The sequence below is a fragment of the Eucyclogobius newberryi genome, unplaced genomic scaffold, assembly GCF_026437365.1.
Source record: "Eucyclogobius newberryi isolate DKJ021-1_F unplaced genomic scaffold, fEucNew1.0.hap1 SCAF_17, whole genome shotgun sequence".
Classification (NCBI taxonomy): domain Eukaryota; kingdom Metazoa; phylum Chordata; class Actinopteri; order Gobiiformes; family Gobiidae; genus Eucyclogobius; species Eucyclogobius newberryi.
The window spans coordinates 14,461,464-14,475,695 of NW_027315801.1; the positions used below are offsets into that span (position 1 = coordinate 14,461,464).

The 14,232-nt window shown below is 43.1% G+C and overlaps 1 protein-coding gene across 1 annotated transcript in view; it reads right to left on the bottom strand.

The window, feature by feature from the left end:
- magi3a (membrane associated guanylate kinase, WW and PDZ domain containing 3a) overlaps positions 1 to 14,232 on the bottom strand; it is a 243,449-nt gene that overhangs the window by 65,488 nt on the left and 163,729 nt on the right. Inside the window, exon 3 of the mRNA XM_072449267.1 lies at positions 5,795 to 5,914. Within this exon, the coding sequence (XP_072305368.1) occupies positions 5,795 to 5,914 (120 nt within the window). The remainder of the gene's footprint in view (positions 1 to 5,794; positions 5,915 to 14,232) is intronic.

Consider the following 14,232-nt stretch of genomic DNA (forward strand, 5'->3'; position numbering starts at 1 on the left):
TCTCTCCTCTCTCTCTCCTCTCTCTCCTCTCTCTCTCCTCTCTCTCCCTCAGCACCTACAGCTCTCCCTCAGCACCTACAGCTCCAGCCGGGTGCAGTCCATCTTGTGCTCCAGCTTTGGCTCTGGACCTGGCTCTGCTCTTGGCTCCAGCTCCTCCACTTCACAGGCCAACGCTGTGTTAGAGCTGCATTCCTCTGCGGCTGATTCTTCTGCTGCTGATTCTTCTTCTCCTGCTTCTGCTTCTTCTACTGCTGCTGCTTCTAAGCCTGTGTGGACCTCTCAGCGTTTCCACACTTGCACGTTATTTCCCGCCAACATTAATCTACTTACTTCTTCTTACTTAACATGACTAAACTGAAGTATCTCAAAGAGCGGAGGGCTAAATGTTATTGTCATCCAGAGAATTTGGTTGTTCTGTTTCTGACACACAAACTAGAAAAAGATTGAATAAATATAAAGAAAAGTATGCACATGTGAGATTTAAAAGGGTTGAAGTTTGCAAAATATTTCTATTAATTAATATACTGACTCATGGGAAAAGTACTAAGTAAAAATTACTCAAACAAATGTAACTTATTGGCCACCACTCTGCTGACAACATTAAGAACTTTATGGACTTTAAAAATACACCTTCCTCGTAGGTGTAAAAAAACAACCACACGTTAAGCAGGAGAAAACTTCTACTACTCCAAAAATACTTTTCATGAGGATACAACACGATCATCCGATTCAGGCCTCCAGAGAAACATTTCCAAATATTCTTTATAAAACGATCAGAATTCTGCACTGAAAGCATGGCTCATCCGTCATGCTTTGTCAAACTCCTCTCCCCAGCCAGGACTTTAACTGCCAGCTGCACTGACACCGTCACAGCACCATGGGCTCCATAAATCATGTCCTTTTTCCATTGATGTGGTGAAATTTGAAAATTTTACAGTGTCATTAAACAGGTGCGCCGACCCCCGATACCGGCTTATCCCTCACACCTGTAATGAGGTGAACTAAGCGGCAGGAGGAGGATGTGATAACGGAGGAAGATAAGGCCTTTGCAGATATGTGGCTAATGGCTCCTTTTCATTGAGCAAAGCACCAATTATGGCCAGAGCTGTCATCTAGCCACAGACCAGAGGTGTTTGACTGAGACCAGAGCTGAAGAACTGACATGTCTGGAGCCTTTAGTGAGGAACAGTACTTTTATTCATCTTCAAAGAGTTAGTTATGTCCAATGAGGGCAGCACGGTGCTTTAGGGGCCGGTCAGGTGGGGGCCGGTCAGGTGGGGGCCGGTCAGGTGGGGGCCGGTTAGGTGGGGGCCGGTCAGGTGGGGGCCGGTCAGGTGGGGGGGGGGGCATGCTGTGTGTTTTTATGTTATTGGTGTTTGCATGGATTCTGAACAAGGCCCTGCAGGTCCCACTGCTCCTGACAAGCAGCTTATGAGGTTATTGTTTGTAGGATGGATCAAAAAGAGGAGACATTTTCCTATAATGACAATAAAAAATGTCAAGGGCTGGTAACATTTCATACGTTGTTCTCATACTGTATACCAGTACGTGTTTACCTGACGGAAGAGAACGACGGTCGGAGGTCAGAAAAGGAAATTGTATTGAGGTGAGGCGTGGAAATTAAACAGTGTTGGATTTCATTGCATCTTGTATTACTCACGCTGACATTGTGTAAACTACAAAGGGGTAAAGTAATGAGTACACACTGGAGGCAAAGTAATGAGTACACACTGGAGGTAAAATAATGAGTACACACTGGAGGCAAAGTAATGAGTACACACTGGAGGTAAAGTAATGAGTACATACTGGAGGCAAAGTAATGAGTACACACTGGAGGTAAAGTAATGAGTACACACTGGAGGTAAAGTAATGAGTACACACTGGAGGAAAAGTAATGAGTACACACCGGAGGCAAAGTAATGAGTACACACTGGAGGTAAAGTAATGAGTACACACTGGAGGCAAAGTAATGAGTACACACTGGAGGTAAAGTAATGAGTACATACTGGAGGCAAAGTAATGAGTACACACTGGAGGTAAAGTAATGAGTACACACTGGAGGTAAAGTAATGAGTACACACTGGAGGTAAAGTAATGAGTACACACTGGAGGCAAAGTAATGAGTACACACTGGAGGTAAAGTAATGAGTACATACTGGAGGCAAAGTAATGAGTACACACTGGAGGTAAAGTAATGAGTACACACTGGAGGTAAAGTAATGAGTACACACTGGAGGTAAAGTAATGAGTACACACTGGAGGAAAAGTAATGAATACACACTGGAGGTAAAGTAATAGTACACACTGGAGGAAAAGTAATGAGTACACACTGGAGGTAAAGTAATGAGTACGCACTGGAGGCAAAGTAATGAGTACACACTGGAGGTAAAGTAATGAGTACAGACTGGAGGTAAAGTAATGAGTACACACTGGAGGTAAAGTAATGAGTACACACTGGAGGCAAAGTAATGAGTACACACTGGAGGTAAAGTAATGAGTACACACTGGAGGTAAAGTAATAGTACACACTGGAGGTATTCACGGGTCAGTCTCATGTGACCACTGCTAATACCTGCTTATGTACAAACACTGCTCAGTCTACAACTTGGATTAAAAGGCAAAATATAATCTCATAAACACTGCATTTGACTACACGATTTGGCTTTGCACAAAGAACGGAGCCATTTAGTATTTAATGAACACGTTGGGAAAGCTGCAAAAAAGGTTGAAAAATGTACGCAACAAAATACTAAATTCAAGCTTAAGATAAGTGTCTTTGAGGGATTTAATACGTCTAGTGCACTGTTCACAGCCTTCAGAGCCCATAGCACAGTTTAGCTACTGTGATGCTAACACACATTAGCATGCTAACAGCTGCTAACTGCTGGTTTTGCGGAGAATAAAACACTCATTAGACAGAGACAGCACAGAGCAGTCTATTTTTGACCCTAACAGCCGCTTTTGCAATATTTCTGGACGGATAAAGCCCCTTTAAGTGTTGTAGAAGCAGTTTGGCTACAGAACTAACAGGGCAGGAGCAAATCATGGGAATGTTAGTGTTATTTCTATAGACAGCCAACACAAACCATGGAAATATCTGAACAAATTTTAACAGTTTTGGACAATCGAGTTGCGCAGACATATTGACAACAATCTTTCAGTATTATGTAATTATTTGTTCACCCCGAGCACAGCAATGGGCTTTATTCTTGTTCCAGTCCATTCCTTGTTGGCCCGAGCGTCCCTCCTGAGCTGGGGTTTAGTCTCAGTGCTGAACATGAGCCGTTTCCATTCACTGAGTCACATTCAGAGCCATATGATGTACACAGCAGTTTAATAATGCCATCTGCGCCTTAAAGACCGCCCGGCCTATTGCACACTTTGGTTTGGTTTGTAAAAGGAAGTTTGTGTTGCACGAAAGCGGCTTTGAAACTATAAAATGCAATGGAGCGATAACTTCCTTGCGCGTCCAGAGGGAAGGACATTCTTTAAACAAATCTTTCAAAAGAACATTGGCCCTGAGCTGAGGGAGCAGAGGGACTTTTTGTACAGTGGTAAATATTGACGTGTGAAAATGGAATGATTTTTGGAGAGATAGGAATGTTACACAGAATGTTTTTTCTGTCTTTCTAATTAGATACAGTGGTTGATTTATTGATACTTTCTTAGCCTATAGCTAGGTTATGTCTTGCGTTCTTACAAATTACGTAGTCCACTCCAAGCTCCCTCTGCAGGAGACTTGTAGTGACACATTTTATACCATGTAAAGCTTCGAGGTATTTTCAAGAACCCATTATTGTTGCAGTGTTTTTCCCCCAAAACCCCTGACTAAAGATTCTCCCAATGCAATCTGAAGCTGTTTCTGAGCTTTTGGAGTACACACAATTGTACTTTTGGCTTCTGTTGTGTGATGTACTCTAAATATAAGTGGAAACAAGCTCTGCACAGATGGAAATTGGATTTCAAATTAGATTTACTGGTCATTGTAGGATTTTGACAATATTTTTAAAGCTGAATCTAGTTTAACTAAAATTTGATACAGGGACTTGTAATAAAGTTTAGGTGTAATTTTGTATTATGAGTCTTTTCTCAAATGTTAATGCTCAGAAAGTTTGAAAGCAAAAACCTCTCTTAGTACATATCTTAGTAAGCAGGTTTATAGTTTTATAAATACTTTTTGTTCATTTCATCTGGGCTTACAAAAGGCACCAAAGTATTTCTCCAGAAACGAGATGCTGTTTGTGTTCTCGTCGCAGCTTTAAATGAAGGAAGGTGTTGGATCAGGAGTGGCTTCTAAAACAGAACACTTTGATGCCAAATCTCAACACAAAGTACCTATAGATGTCCGAACACCACTGGCAAACAGAAAATGGTCTGAGGGCCCAATTCCTCAGGCGTTTTGCTCAACTGAACCTTGTCACAAAGTAGTATATTTTACAGATAGTTTGAACATTCTCTGCCATCAAACTTGCACGTTCACCACATCGAAACCAGGGCTAATCGAGGACTAAACCTGAAACTAAGCTTCGACTCGCTAGGCCCTCTGCTTTTCCTGTTTCAGAACGTGGCCCCTGGTTTGGAGAACTCTGGCCTCGACGCTACAAAAATGACTTCACAATACCATAGCACAAAGTCAGAGTCTTCCCATCGCATCATCTCAAGACATTGGAGTCATTCCCTGATATCAGCCGATTCTTTCACTTATTTTAAGAACTTGAACTAATTTTTCCGGGAACCGTCAGTACGCATTTCTATTTACTCACTGCCATCATCGATAACAATAACTTTAGCTTGTTTGCCAGACACTCGCCAGACCAAACGCTGCATTGCACCCAACCTTCTTCTAAACCAGTTCATCTCGAAAATCTGCCCGTTAAAAATCCACCTCCACCAGGCTCATGAACGGCATCCTTGGCTACGCCTCCACTCGGGTTGCGCAGAGCATCCATTATTCACGATGTTGACTGGAGCATTGCTTTGGGGTCGAAAGGGCTCGTTTCCCGGGGTTTGAACGCAGGACGGGGGGCCAAAACAGAGAAGTCTTACAAAGCCCAAACGTTTCCGATGGTTGAACGGTTCTTCTGAGGGAATCGACAAGAAGGAACCCAAGGGAATATATTAACTGCACTTCTTTAAGACATAAGCATTGATTATTACAGCGCACGACTCAGCTCATCTACAGGGGAACTCATGGAGGTCTGCAGCTCATCCAAACAACTGCCCCGCCCCCCCAAGAGAGCAGAAATGAGAAAACGCTGGGTTTTCAATTTGATAATGACTCGTTGTGGGGTTGCATCATTTCGCCTGGCATCAGCAGCGAAAACACGGTGCTTGTGTAGACGACGCGGCTGCTTCTACATTGAGAATACTAATATATTTGCAACGATAAATGTGCGAGTATCAAGCGCTGTTCATAAACACCTCACACGGCCGGCGGAGGATCAGTGGTTCAAGCGTTTGCTCCACTAATTCAAAGGTGGGAGGTTCTATCACAGCTCTGACCTTGTGCGCACAGTGGTCATACCGAGCGTTTGTATGAATGTGGAGAGAGCAGAAGTGATCGGAGTTTGGAAATAGATGACACAAACCGAGCCAACGATCAAGGACTGGACAAAAATTAGAATTAAGATTAAAAAAAAACTTGGAACTGAACAAATCTGATGGAGTCTGGACTAACTGGACTTTAATGTGACGAGCCAATTACAGCATTTACTCCTGTCTTTACTCCTGTGTCTTGTTGTTATTGTTTGTGTTAAATATAAAAGTGCTGGAGCTGTGTGTTCCGTGTTGGTACCGTCATAAGTGCCGCTCTCCAGCAGCAGCTCGCTCTCCTCCAGCTCTCGGAACTCTGCCACGCTGATGAAGTTATAGTCCACTCCAGGAACCTCGCCCTCCCGGGGCTGTCGAGTCGTACCTGCGGAAAGCAAACAGCATTCAAACACGGAAGAAGATGGAGAGTGAGCATTTCAGTTTTTGAAAAAAAAAAACGTGAATTGATTTGATACGAAGCCAGAGCTACTGTCTTTTTTTTTATAAAATTTATAAAAAAAAGACAGTAGCTCTGGCTTCATATGTTTCATATGTGTATATGATTAATATATTACTTATCTTTATATATTTCTATGATTGCGGCAAGATGGGAAATAGATTGAACAGAATCGTGTTTATCAAAGATGTGGTTTTGAGATATGCAGAATAAGATTGTAGTTTATGTTCTTTTTAAAAAGCTACAAAATGGATGATTAAAAAAATAAGAACTCACATTTACAGTATATACAGTGACAGTCTGCAATTTTATGTTTAATTTGAGTACATTTAATCAATCAATCAATCAATCAATCGTGCTTTACAATCATAAAAACACAATCAAATCACAATATAAATCACAAGAGAGAAAAGCCTAAATAGTTACAGTAAAACGTATTTAAAATTGTAAATTCTCCCGACCTCAGGGAGATCGTTCCAGATTTTAGCTGCACTAAACTGAAATGCTGATTCCCCATGTTTAGTCCTGACTCTGGCACCAGCAGGAGGCCGGTCCATGTTTAGTCCTGACTCTGGCACCAGCAGGAGGCCAGTCCATGTTTAGTCCTGACTCTGGCACCAGCAGGAGGCCGGTCCATGTTTAGTCCTGACTCTGGCACCAGCAGGAGGCCGGTCCATGTTTAGTCCTGACTCTGGCACCAGCAGGAGGCCAGTCCATGTTTAGTCCTGACTCTGGCACCAGCAGGAGGCCAGTCCATGTTTAGTCCTGACTCTGGCACCAGCAGGAGGCCGGTCCATGTTTAGTCCTGACTCTGGCACCAGCAGGAGGCCGGTCCATGTTTAGTCCTGACTCTGGCACCAGCAGGAGGCCAGTCCATGTTTAGTCCTGACTCTGGCACCAGCAGGAGGACAGTCCATGTTTAGTCCTGACTCTGGCACCAGCAGGAGGCCGGTCCATGTTTAGTCCTGACTCTGGCACCAGCAGGAGGCCGGTCCATGGTTAGTCCTGACTCTGGCACCAGCAGGAGGCCGGTCCATGTTTAGTCCTTACTCTGGCACCAGCAGGAGGCCGGTCCATGTTTAGTCCTGACTCTGGCACCAGCAGGAGGCCGGTCCATGTTTAGTCCTGACTCTGGCACCAGCAGGAGGGCGGTCCCTGAGGTCCTCAGAGTCTGAGATGGTTCATATGGCACTAACATGTCTGAGATGTACTTTGGTGCTAGGCCATGGAGAGACTTGTACACACGCAGAGCTGCTTTAAAGTCTCTAATGTGATGGTACTTCCTGGTTCTAGTCAGGACCCGAGCAGCAGTGTTCTGGATGTACTGCAGCTGTTTTACAGCTCGTTTGGAGAGGCCAGTGAGCAGGCCGTTACAGTAGTCTAATCTACTGGAGACAAACGCATGGATAAATCTCTCCAAATCTGGTTTGGACACTATATTTTTGATTTTGGTTTGTTTTTCAGATGGTAAAAAGCTGCAGTTTTTATTGATTTTATGTGGCCACTAGAGTTCAAGTCTGAGTCCATTATTACTCCTACATTTCTCACTTGATTTGTAGGTTTTAGAGCGAGACTCTGGAGGTGACCGCTAATGTTTTCTCTTCTCTTTCTCTTCTGTGGGCCAAAGACGATCATTTCAGTCTTGCTTTTAGCTGGAGAAAGTTGTTTTGCATCCACAAACAAACAGTGTGAATCCACATACACTTTTTGGTACTGACACAATTTGGGCGGATTGCAGATTATCGCCAACAACTATCACGTCTCAGCTGTGGGTTAAACAATATATATAACATATATATTTTGAATTCATTCGCCACACATTTTCAGGCACTGGTATTAAATCTATCATAGCTGCATCCTTTGTTTCTTTGGTGAAACGTCCAAACATGCACTGAGGAGTATAAAAGGGGCATCTCGGGGAGCAAACTTAGGCTCCAGTTTCCATGGTAGAAAAACTATGTCTACATCATGAATAGTCAACAGACCTGGGACCACAGCGCAGCAAAGAACTCATTATTCACACCAAACACTGGAGATCCCCTGACGAGGCTGTCAGGGACTGTCAGGGACTGTCTAAGCACGGGAAAAGATCATCAGATGCATTTAATTGTGCAAAACAGTCGAGTAATAAAAAAAAAAAAGGAAACTATGACAGTAAAAAGAAGGAGTAGGCTCACTGCAGAGCAAAACTAATATTTTCATCATCTTCATGCAAAATTAAAATATCCAATTTGGCAAAGAAATCTGATGAAATTAACTTGAAAAGTGTCATCTCGTCCGCGGAGAAAATATCTTGCTTTCCACAAGAATAAGTCGACCGCTGTAGAACTCTGAAAGGAGCTCGATTCAACTATATTTAGACAATAATCACAAAACCGTCGCTCTACAACCACCAACACGCCGCGACAACCACGCTAGCGCAGAGCAGCGGGCGCGGAGCGACAACAGGGACGGTCGGAGCGGCTGATTGCAGGAGAATACATTTCTCAAACCAACATGAATCACAAAACGACTTGGAGAGAGTGAAAACAAATACAAATATACGTTTAAAACTATGTGAAGTCGTCAATAAGCGGCGTTCCATCCCAAACGCAGCGATAGCGCACACGCTATTTGTCAATTCGGAACTATTGTGTCATTTATATGGATTTCTGCCCTTGTTCGCAGTATGGTTGCTAGGTAACAGTCGTGGAATTACTTCTACCTATGTCACATCTGCTGCCCGTGTTCAGGAAGTACAATTATAAACTTCACCATGCACTTTGAGGTCTTAAATTTGCATCGTTCTAAGTCAAGTCATAATTGCTACCGCTAATTGTTGTTGGTGAGCGAAAGCGATTGTTGATTCGTCCCATTTCGCAGATGGTTTTCTCCCAATCTAAACGTTTCATATCTGAGGTGTCGTGGCTCTAATCTGACAATCTCTGCAAACACATTGGCCTGAAAATGATGTTACGCTTTTCCCCGACGCGCCCGCTCCAGTTATCATCAGCGGAGATGTAATCAGGACTGAACCTGGTCTGAACCGGCCCCCGTCTGCTACACGGGGCTGTCAGCGGTCTCAAACTGTGGTGCGGGGGCCCCTAGTGGTATTCAGGAGTACTGTGCTGCTCTGCATAAAGGGGACATTGTGACGCCAAATCGACTTTAACGGGCTTTTAACCATGCTGGTGATTGTTCATCGTTCTGCTGATTCATGCGTGTTTGGATGATAACTGCTGTTTTCACCTGCCCCCCATCTCCAACTTCTCTCTGTACTCAGTTCCAAAAGGAAGACCCCCCTCCCCCAAGTCATAGATGTTGGGTTCAAAAATGTTCAATTGCCATTCTTCATAAAATGTATGAATATAAATTATATAAACACACAAATCAAAACTCGCTGCTTGTTCGTTACGGAAAAATGTCATATAGAAGAGGCGGGGCTTATAGTTTCAGCAGGAAGTAGGTGGAGAAACTTTTATTACTAGGCCATTTTAGATCAACTTTGTATTTTACAAGTAACAACATGTAAAGTAGTAATCTAATTATATTGTAGTTCAATATTAAATTCCAGAAAAAAAGGACAATCTGTCTCCTTTAAGAATGATTTAGACCTGGTTTATATTTTAAAACTTGTTTTTTTGGTCATTTCAGGCCTTGTTTAATCCTTGACTTGGTTTAGTCATGGTCTTGTCCTACTTTGCCCCGGTTTAGTCCTGGTTTAGCATGAGTTTTGACCTGTTTCAGTCCTAGTCTAGATCCATATGGACTTAGTCCTGTGCTTTGTTGTGGGTGGTCCTAATGTAGTCTGTTTAGTTAGGACCTGGTTTAGTTCTAGTTCAGTCCACATCAGTAACTTAGGTTGCATTCAAACTAAATTCTGATGTGGACTTAGTTTGGTCCTGATCTAGTCCAGGTTTAGTTCCAGTTTTGTCCCAATTTTAAAGTAATGTGGTGTTTACCCAAGTGAACGCACCTTTAGTCCTGGTTTTGTCCTTGTGGTAGAGTGTTGATCAAGTCCTGATAGTTCTTCGCGTGGTCCTGGTTAAAATTGACTTAGTCCTGGTATATTCGTAGTTATGATAAAGATTGAACTTGGTCTCGTCTTTTTCTTTCGCTTTAGTCCTGGTTTTGCCTTTACTTTAGTCCTGGTTTTGCCTTTGCTTTAGTCCTGGTTTTGCCTTTGCTTTACTCCTGGTTTTGCCTTTGCTTTACCCCTGGTTTTGCCTTTGCTTTACTCCTGGTTTTGCCTTTGCTTTACTCCTGGTTTTGCCTTTGCTTTACTCCTGGTTTAGCATTTGCTTTAGTCCTGGTTTTGCCTTTGCTTTACTCCTGGTTTTGCCTTTGCTTTACTCCTGGTTTTGCCTTTGCTTTACTCCTGGTTTTGCCTTTGCTTTACTCCTGGTTTAGCATTTGCTTTACTCCTGGTTTTGCCTTTGCTTTACTCCTGGTTTTGCCTTTGCTTTACTCCTGGTTTTGCCTTTGCTTTACTCCTGGTTTTGCCTTTGCTTTAGTCCTGGTTTTGCCTTTGCTTTAGTCCTGGTTTTGCCTTTGCTTTAGTCCTGGTTTTGCCTTTGCTTTAGTCCTGGTTTTGCCTTTGCTTTAGTCCTGGTTTTGCCTTTGCTTTAGTCCTGGTTTTGCCTTTGCTTTAGACAGGTTTTGCCTTTGCTTTAGTCCTGGTTTTGCCTTTGCTTTAGACAGGTTTTGCCTTTGCTTTAGTCCAGGTTTTGCCTTTGCTTTAGTCCAGGTTTTGCCTTTGCTTTAGTCCAGGTTTTGCCTTTGCTTTTGTCCAGGTTTTGCCTTTGCTTTTGTCCAGGTTTTGCCTTTGCTTTAGTCCTGGTTTTGCCTTTGCTTTACTCCTGGTTTTGCCTTTGCTTTACTCCTGGTTTTGCCTTTGCTTTAGTCCTGGTTTTGCCTTTGCTTTAGTCCTGGTTTTGCCTTTGCTTTAGACAGGTTTTGCCTTTGCTTTAGTCCTGGTTTTGCCTTTGCTTTAGTCCTGGTTTTGCCTTTGCTTTAGTCCTGGTTTTGCCTTTGCTTTAGTCCTGGTTTAGCCTTTGCTTTAGTCCTGGTTTTGCCTTTGCTTTAGTCCTGGTTTTGCCTTTGCTTTAGACAGGTTTTGCCCTGGTCTACAGTTTATGACTTGGAAACCTGCTTATTCGTCCTGCTCAGACCCAGCGTCAGCTCCATTCTGGGGCCGATTTAAAGCGGTGCATCTCAAATGACTCAAGAGGCAGTGAAACATTGATTATCGCGCAGACCAAGCAATCACAGCAGAAAATAAAAGGATATGAGCCTGATTTAAAATGACCCGGAAGCATCTTTCAGTGCCAGAGATATGCTTTTATTCAGTCAGTTCATTAACTTGCCACTTACATTTATAATAACAACATAATGGAGTTTTTTCGCTGGTTTAATGTAATTGTGCGCAGGCAGTGGACACTTGGACTACGGCAAAACACTAGGACAATAATATCAGCTTAAAGGGGACAAACCATGTAAAATATTTCTCCAAAGGCTTTAGATTTCAAACCGATGAGGAACTAGAACAGTTGCCTTGAATGTATCCACGGTTTTGCGTTAATTTATTTATTGGATAGTGGAAAAATGAATCTTTTTGTGTTTATTTGCAGTATCTTGATGTTGTTAGTAGGACATATTTTCACAATGCATCAGGATTGTGCTAAAATGTGTCTGTAAAAGTCTTCAAAAGTGTCAAGTATGGCACAAAACATAAATGGACCAAAGAATTGACGACAAAAATGCAGAAATATCACTTTATACTAATAGTTTTAATAAGAAACTTCAATATTTATAATTGCAATACACTTTTCTCCACAGAGACAGACACGTTTATGGCCATAGAAACTGTAAATGTCTTGCCCCAGGACACAACGGCAACATATTCATTTGTAATAGAGGAATAAATCCAGTAACCTTTCAGTAATTGCACCCAGAGTTCCAGAGAGAGAATAGCAAAGAGATTAACACAGCCTAAGTCGGCAAAGTTGGTTAAAAAGGAGCACTTTTCGGAGTCATTTCCAGCTGAAGTGTCGAAAAGTGTAATGAGCGCAGACGTGTTTATGGAGGACGACATCTGCCACAAAGAGCAGCCACATCAAATATACACCCGCACATATGCCACAGCAGCACATATGCCACACCGTTCCACTTCCACACAATCTTCCACTGGGTTTGAGACACGGTCTGAACATGTGGTCCATTCAAAACGACGCAAAGTTATTTGATTATTTTCCTAATGTCTTCATTCACTACACCTGATATAATATATCAATGTATATTTAACCTTTTGGGGCTGAACTTATATATAAATGTATGTAGTCCGGTGCTCCTATTAGAGTCTGGTTTAGTCCTGGTTTAGTCCTGGTTTAGTCCTGGTTTAGTCCAAGTTTAGTCCAGGTTTAGTCCTGGTTTAGTCCTGGTTTAGTCCTGGTTTAGTCCTGGTTTAGTCCTGGTTTAGTCCTGGTTTAGTCCAGGTTTAGTCCAGGTTTAGTCCAGGTTTAGTCCAGGTTTAGTCCTGGTTTAGTCCTGGTTTAGTCCTGGTTTAACCCTGGTTTAACCCTGCTTTAGTTCAGCTTTAGTCCTGGTTCAGTCCTGGTTCAGCCCTGGTTTAGCCCTGGTTTAGCCCTGGTTTAGCCCTGGTTTAGCCCTGGTTTAGTCCAGGTTTTGTCCTGGTTTTGTCCTGGTTTTGTCCAGGTTTTGTCCAGGTTTAGTCTTGGTTTAGTGCTGTTCACACCTGTTCATGTTGATGAGTCGTTTTCAGAGTACACGTCCCTGACTCATGTCACTCAGCTCTTCTGTTCAGAAGCTTTGCTTTGAGTAAACTTTGAGTGACATGTTTCTTATGAGATTTCTGAGGTCTGCACCGCCTCGGCTCGCTCTGTGGCTCGCTCTGTGGCTCGCTCTGTGGCTCGCTCTGTGGCTCGTTCCGAATACCTCTAATTGGCAAAGAAGTTCCTCCAACAGACGTGCACCACTATCCACCATGATGGGACTGTCCAGAGAGTTTGTACATCACTATCCACCATGATGGGACTGTCCAGAGAGTTTGTGCACCACTATCCACCATGATGGGACTGTCCAGAGAGTTTGTGCACCACTATCCACCATGATGGGACTGTCCAGAGAGTTTGTGCACCACTATCCACCATGATGGGACTGTCCAGAGAGTTTGTGCACCACTATCCACCATGATGGGACTGTCCAGAGAGTTTGTACATCACTATCCACCATGATGGGACTGTCCAGAGAGTTTGTGCATCACTATCCACCATGATGGGACTGTCCAGAGAGTTTGTGCACCACTATCCACCATGATGGGACTGTCTAGAGAGTTTGTGCCCCACTATCCACCATGATGGGACTGTCCAGAGAGTTTGTGCACCACTATCCACCATGATGGGACTGTCCAGAGTTTGTGCCCCACTATCCACCATGATGGGACTGTCCAGAGAGTTTGTGCACCACTATCCACCATGATGGGACTGTCCAGAGAGTTTGTGCACCACTATCCACCATGATGGGACTGTCCAGAGAGTTTGTGCCCCACTATCCACCATGATGGGACTGTCTAGAGAGTTTGTGCATCACTATCCACCATGATGGGACTGTCTCTCGCTCGCTCTCTCGCTCGCTCGCTCTCTCGCTCGCTCTCTCGCTCGCTCTCTTGCTATCTCGCTCCCTCTCTGTCTCGCGCTCCCTCTCTTTCTCTCGCTCCCTCTCTTTCTCCTTTATATGTAGTTTGACATTTTTGGAGCTCAGTGAAAATTCTCCTGATCATTATATTTAGTCCTTTTACACCTGAATAATCTTGACATTCCTATTGGCAATAGTATAAGCACGATAAACTACATTGACCATGATGCCTCACTCTAAAACCTGTTATTAAAGGTGCTGGACTGGATTGTTACTCTCTTAAAAACATGTTCATTTGCAGTATTTATTTGCAGCAGTCCACGTGTAATGCTAACTTTACAAATGCATTCCTAGCATCCTAATTATTGACCGTGATGAGTTTGAAGGAGCTTTTCACAGCTAACAACCACTAGCATGCTAACAGCGCTAACAACTCCCTTTAATTAGATACAGACAGCACAAAGCGGTCTCATTTTGACCCTAGGAGCTGCTTTTACGATATACATCTGTATATTTGATTCTAATACAAGAAAAACAATTGGTTACAGCCCCATTACGCGCAGGTTATTCTTCACGTTTCAAATCAACCTTCACACTATTATTGAAAGTACCCA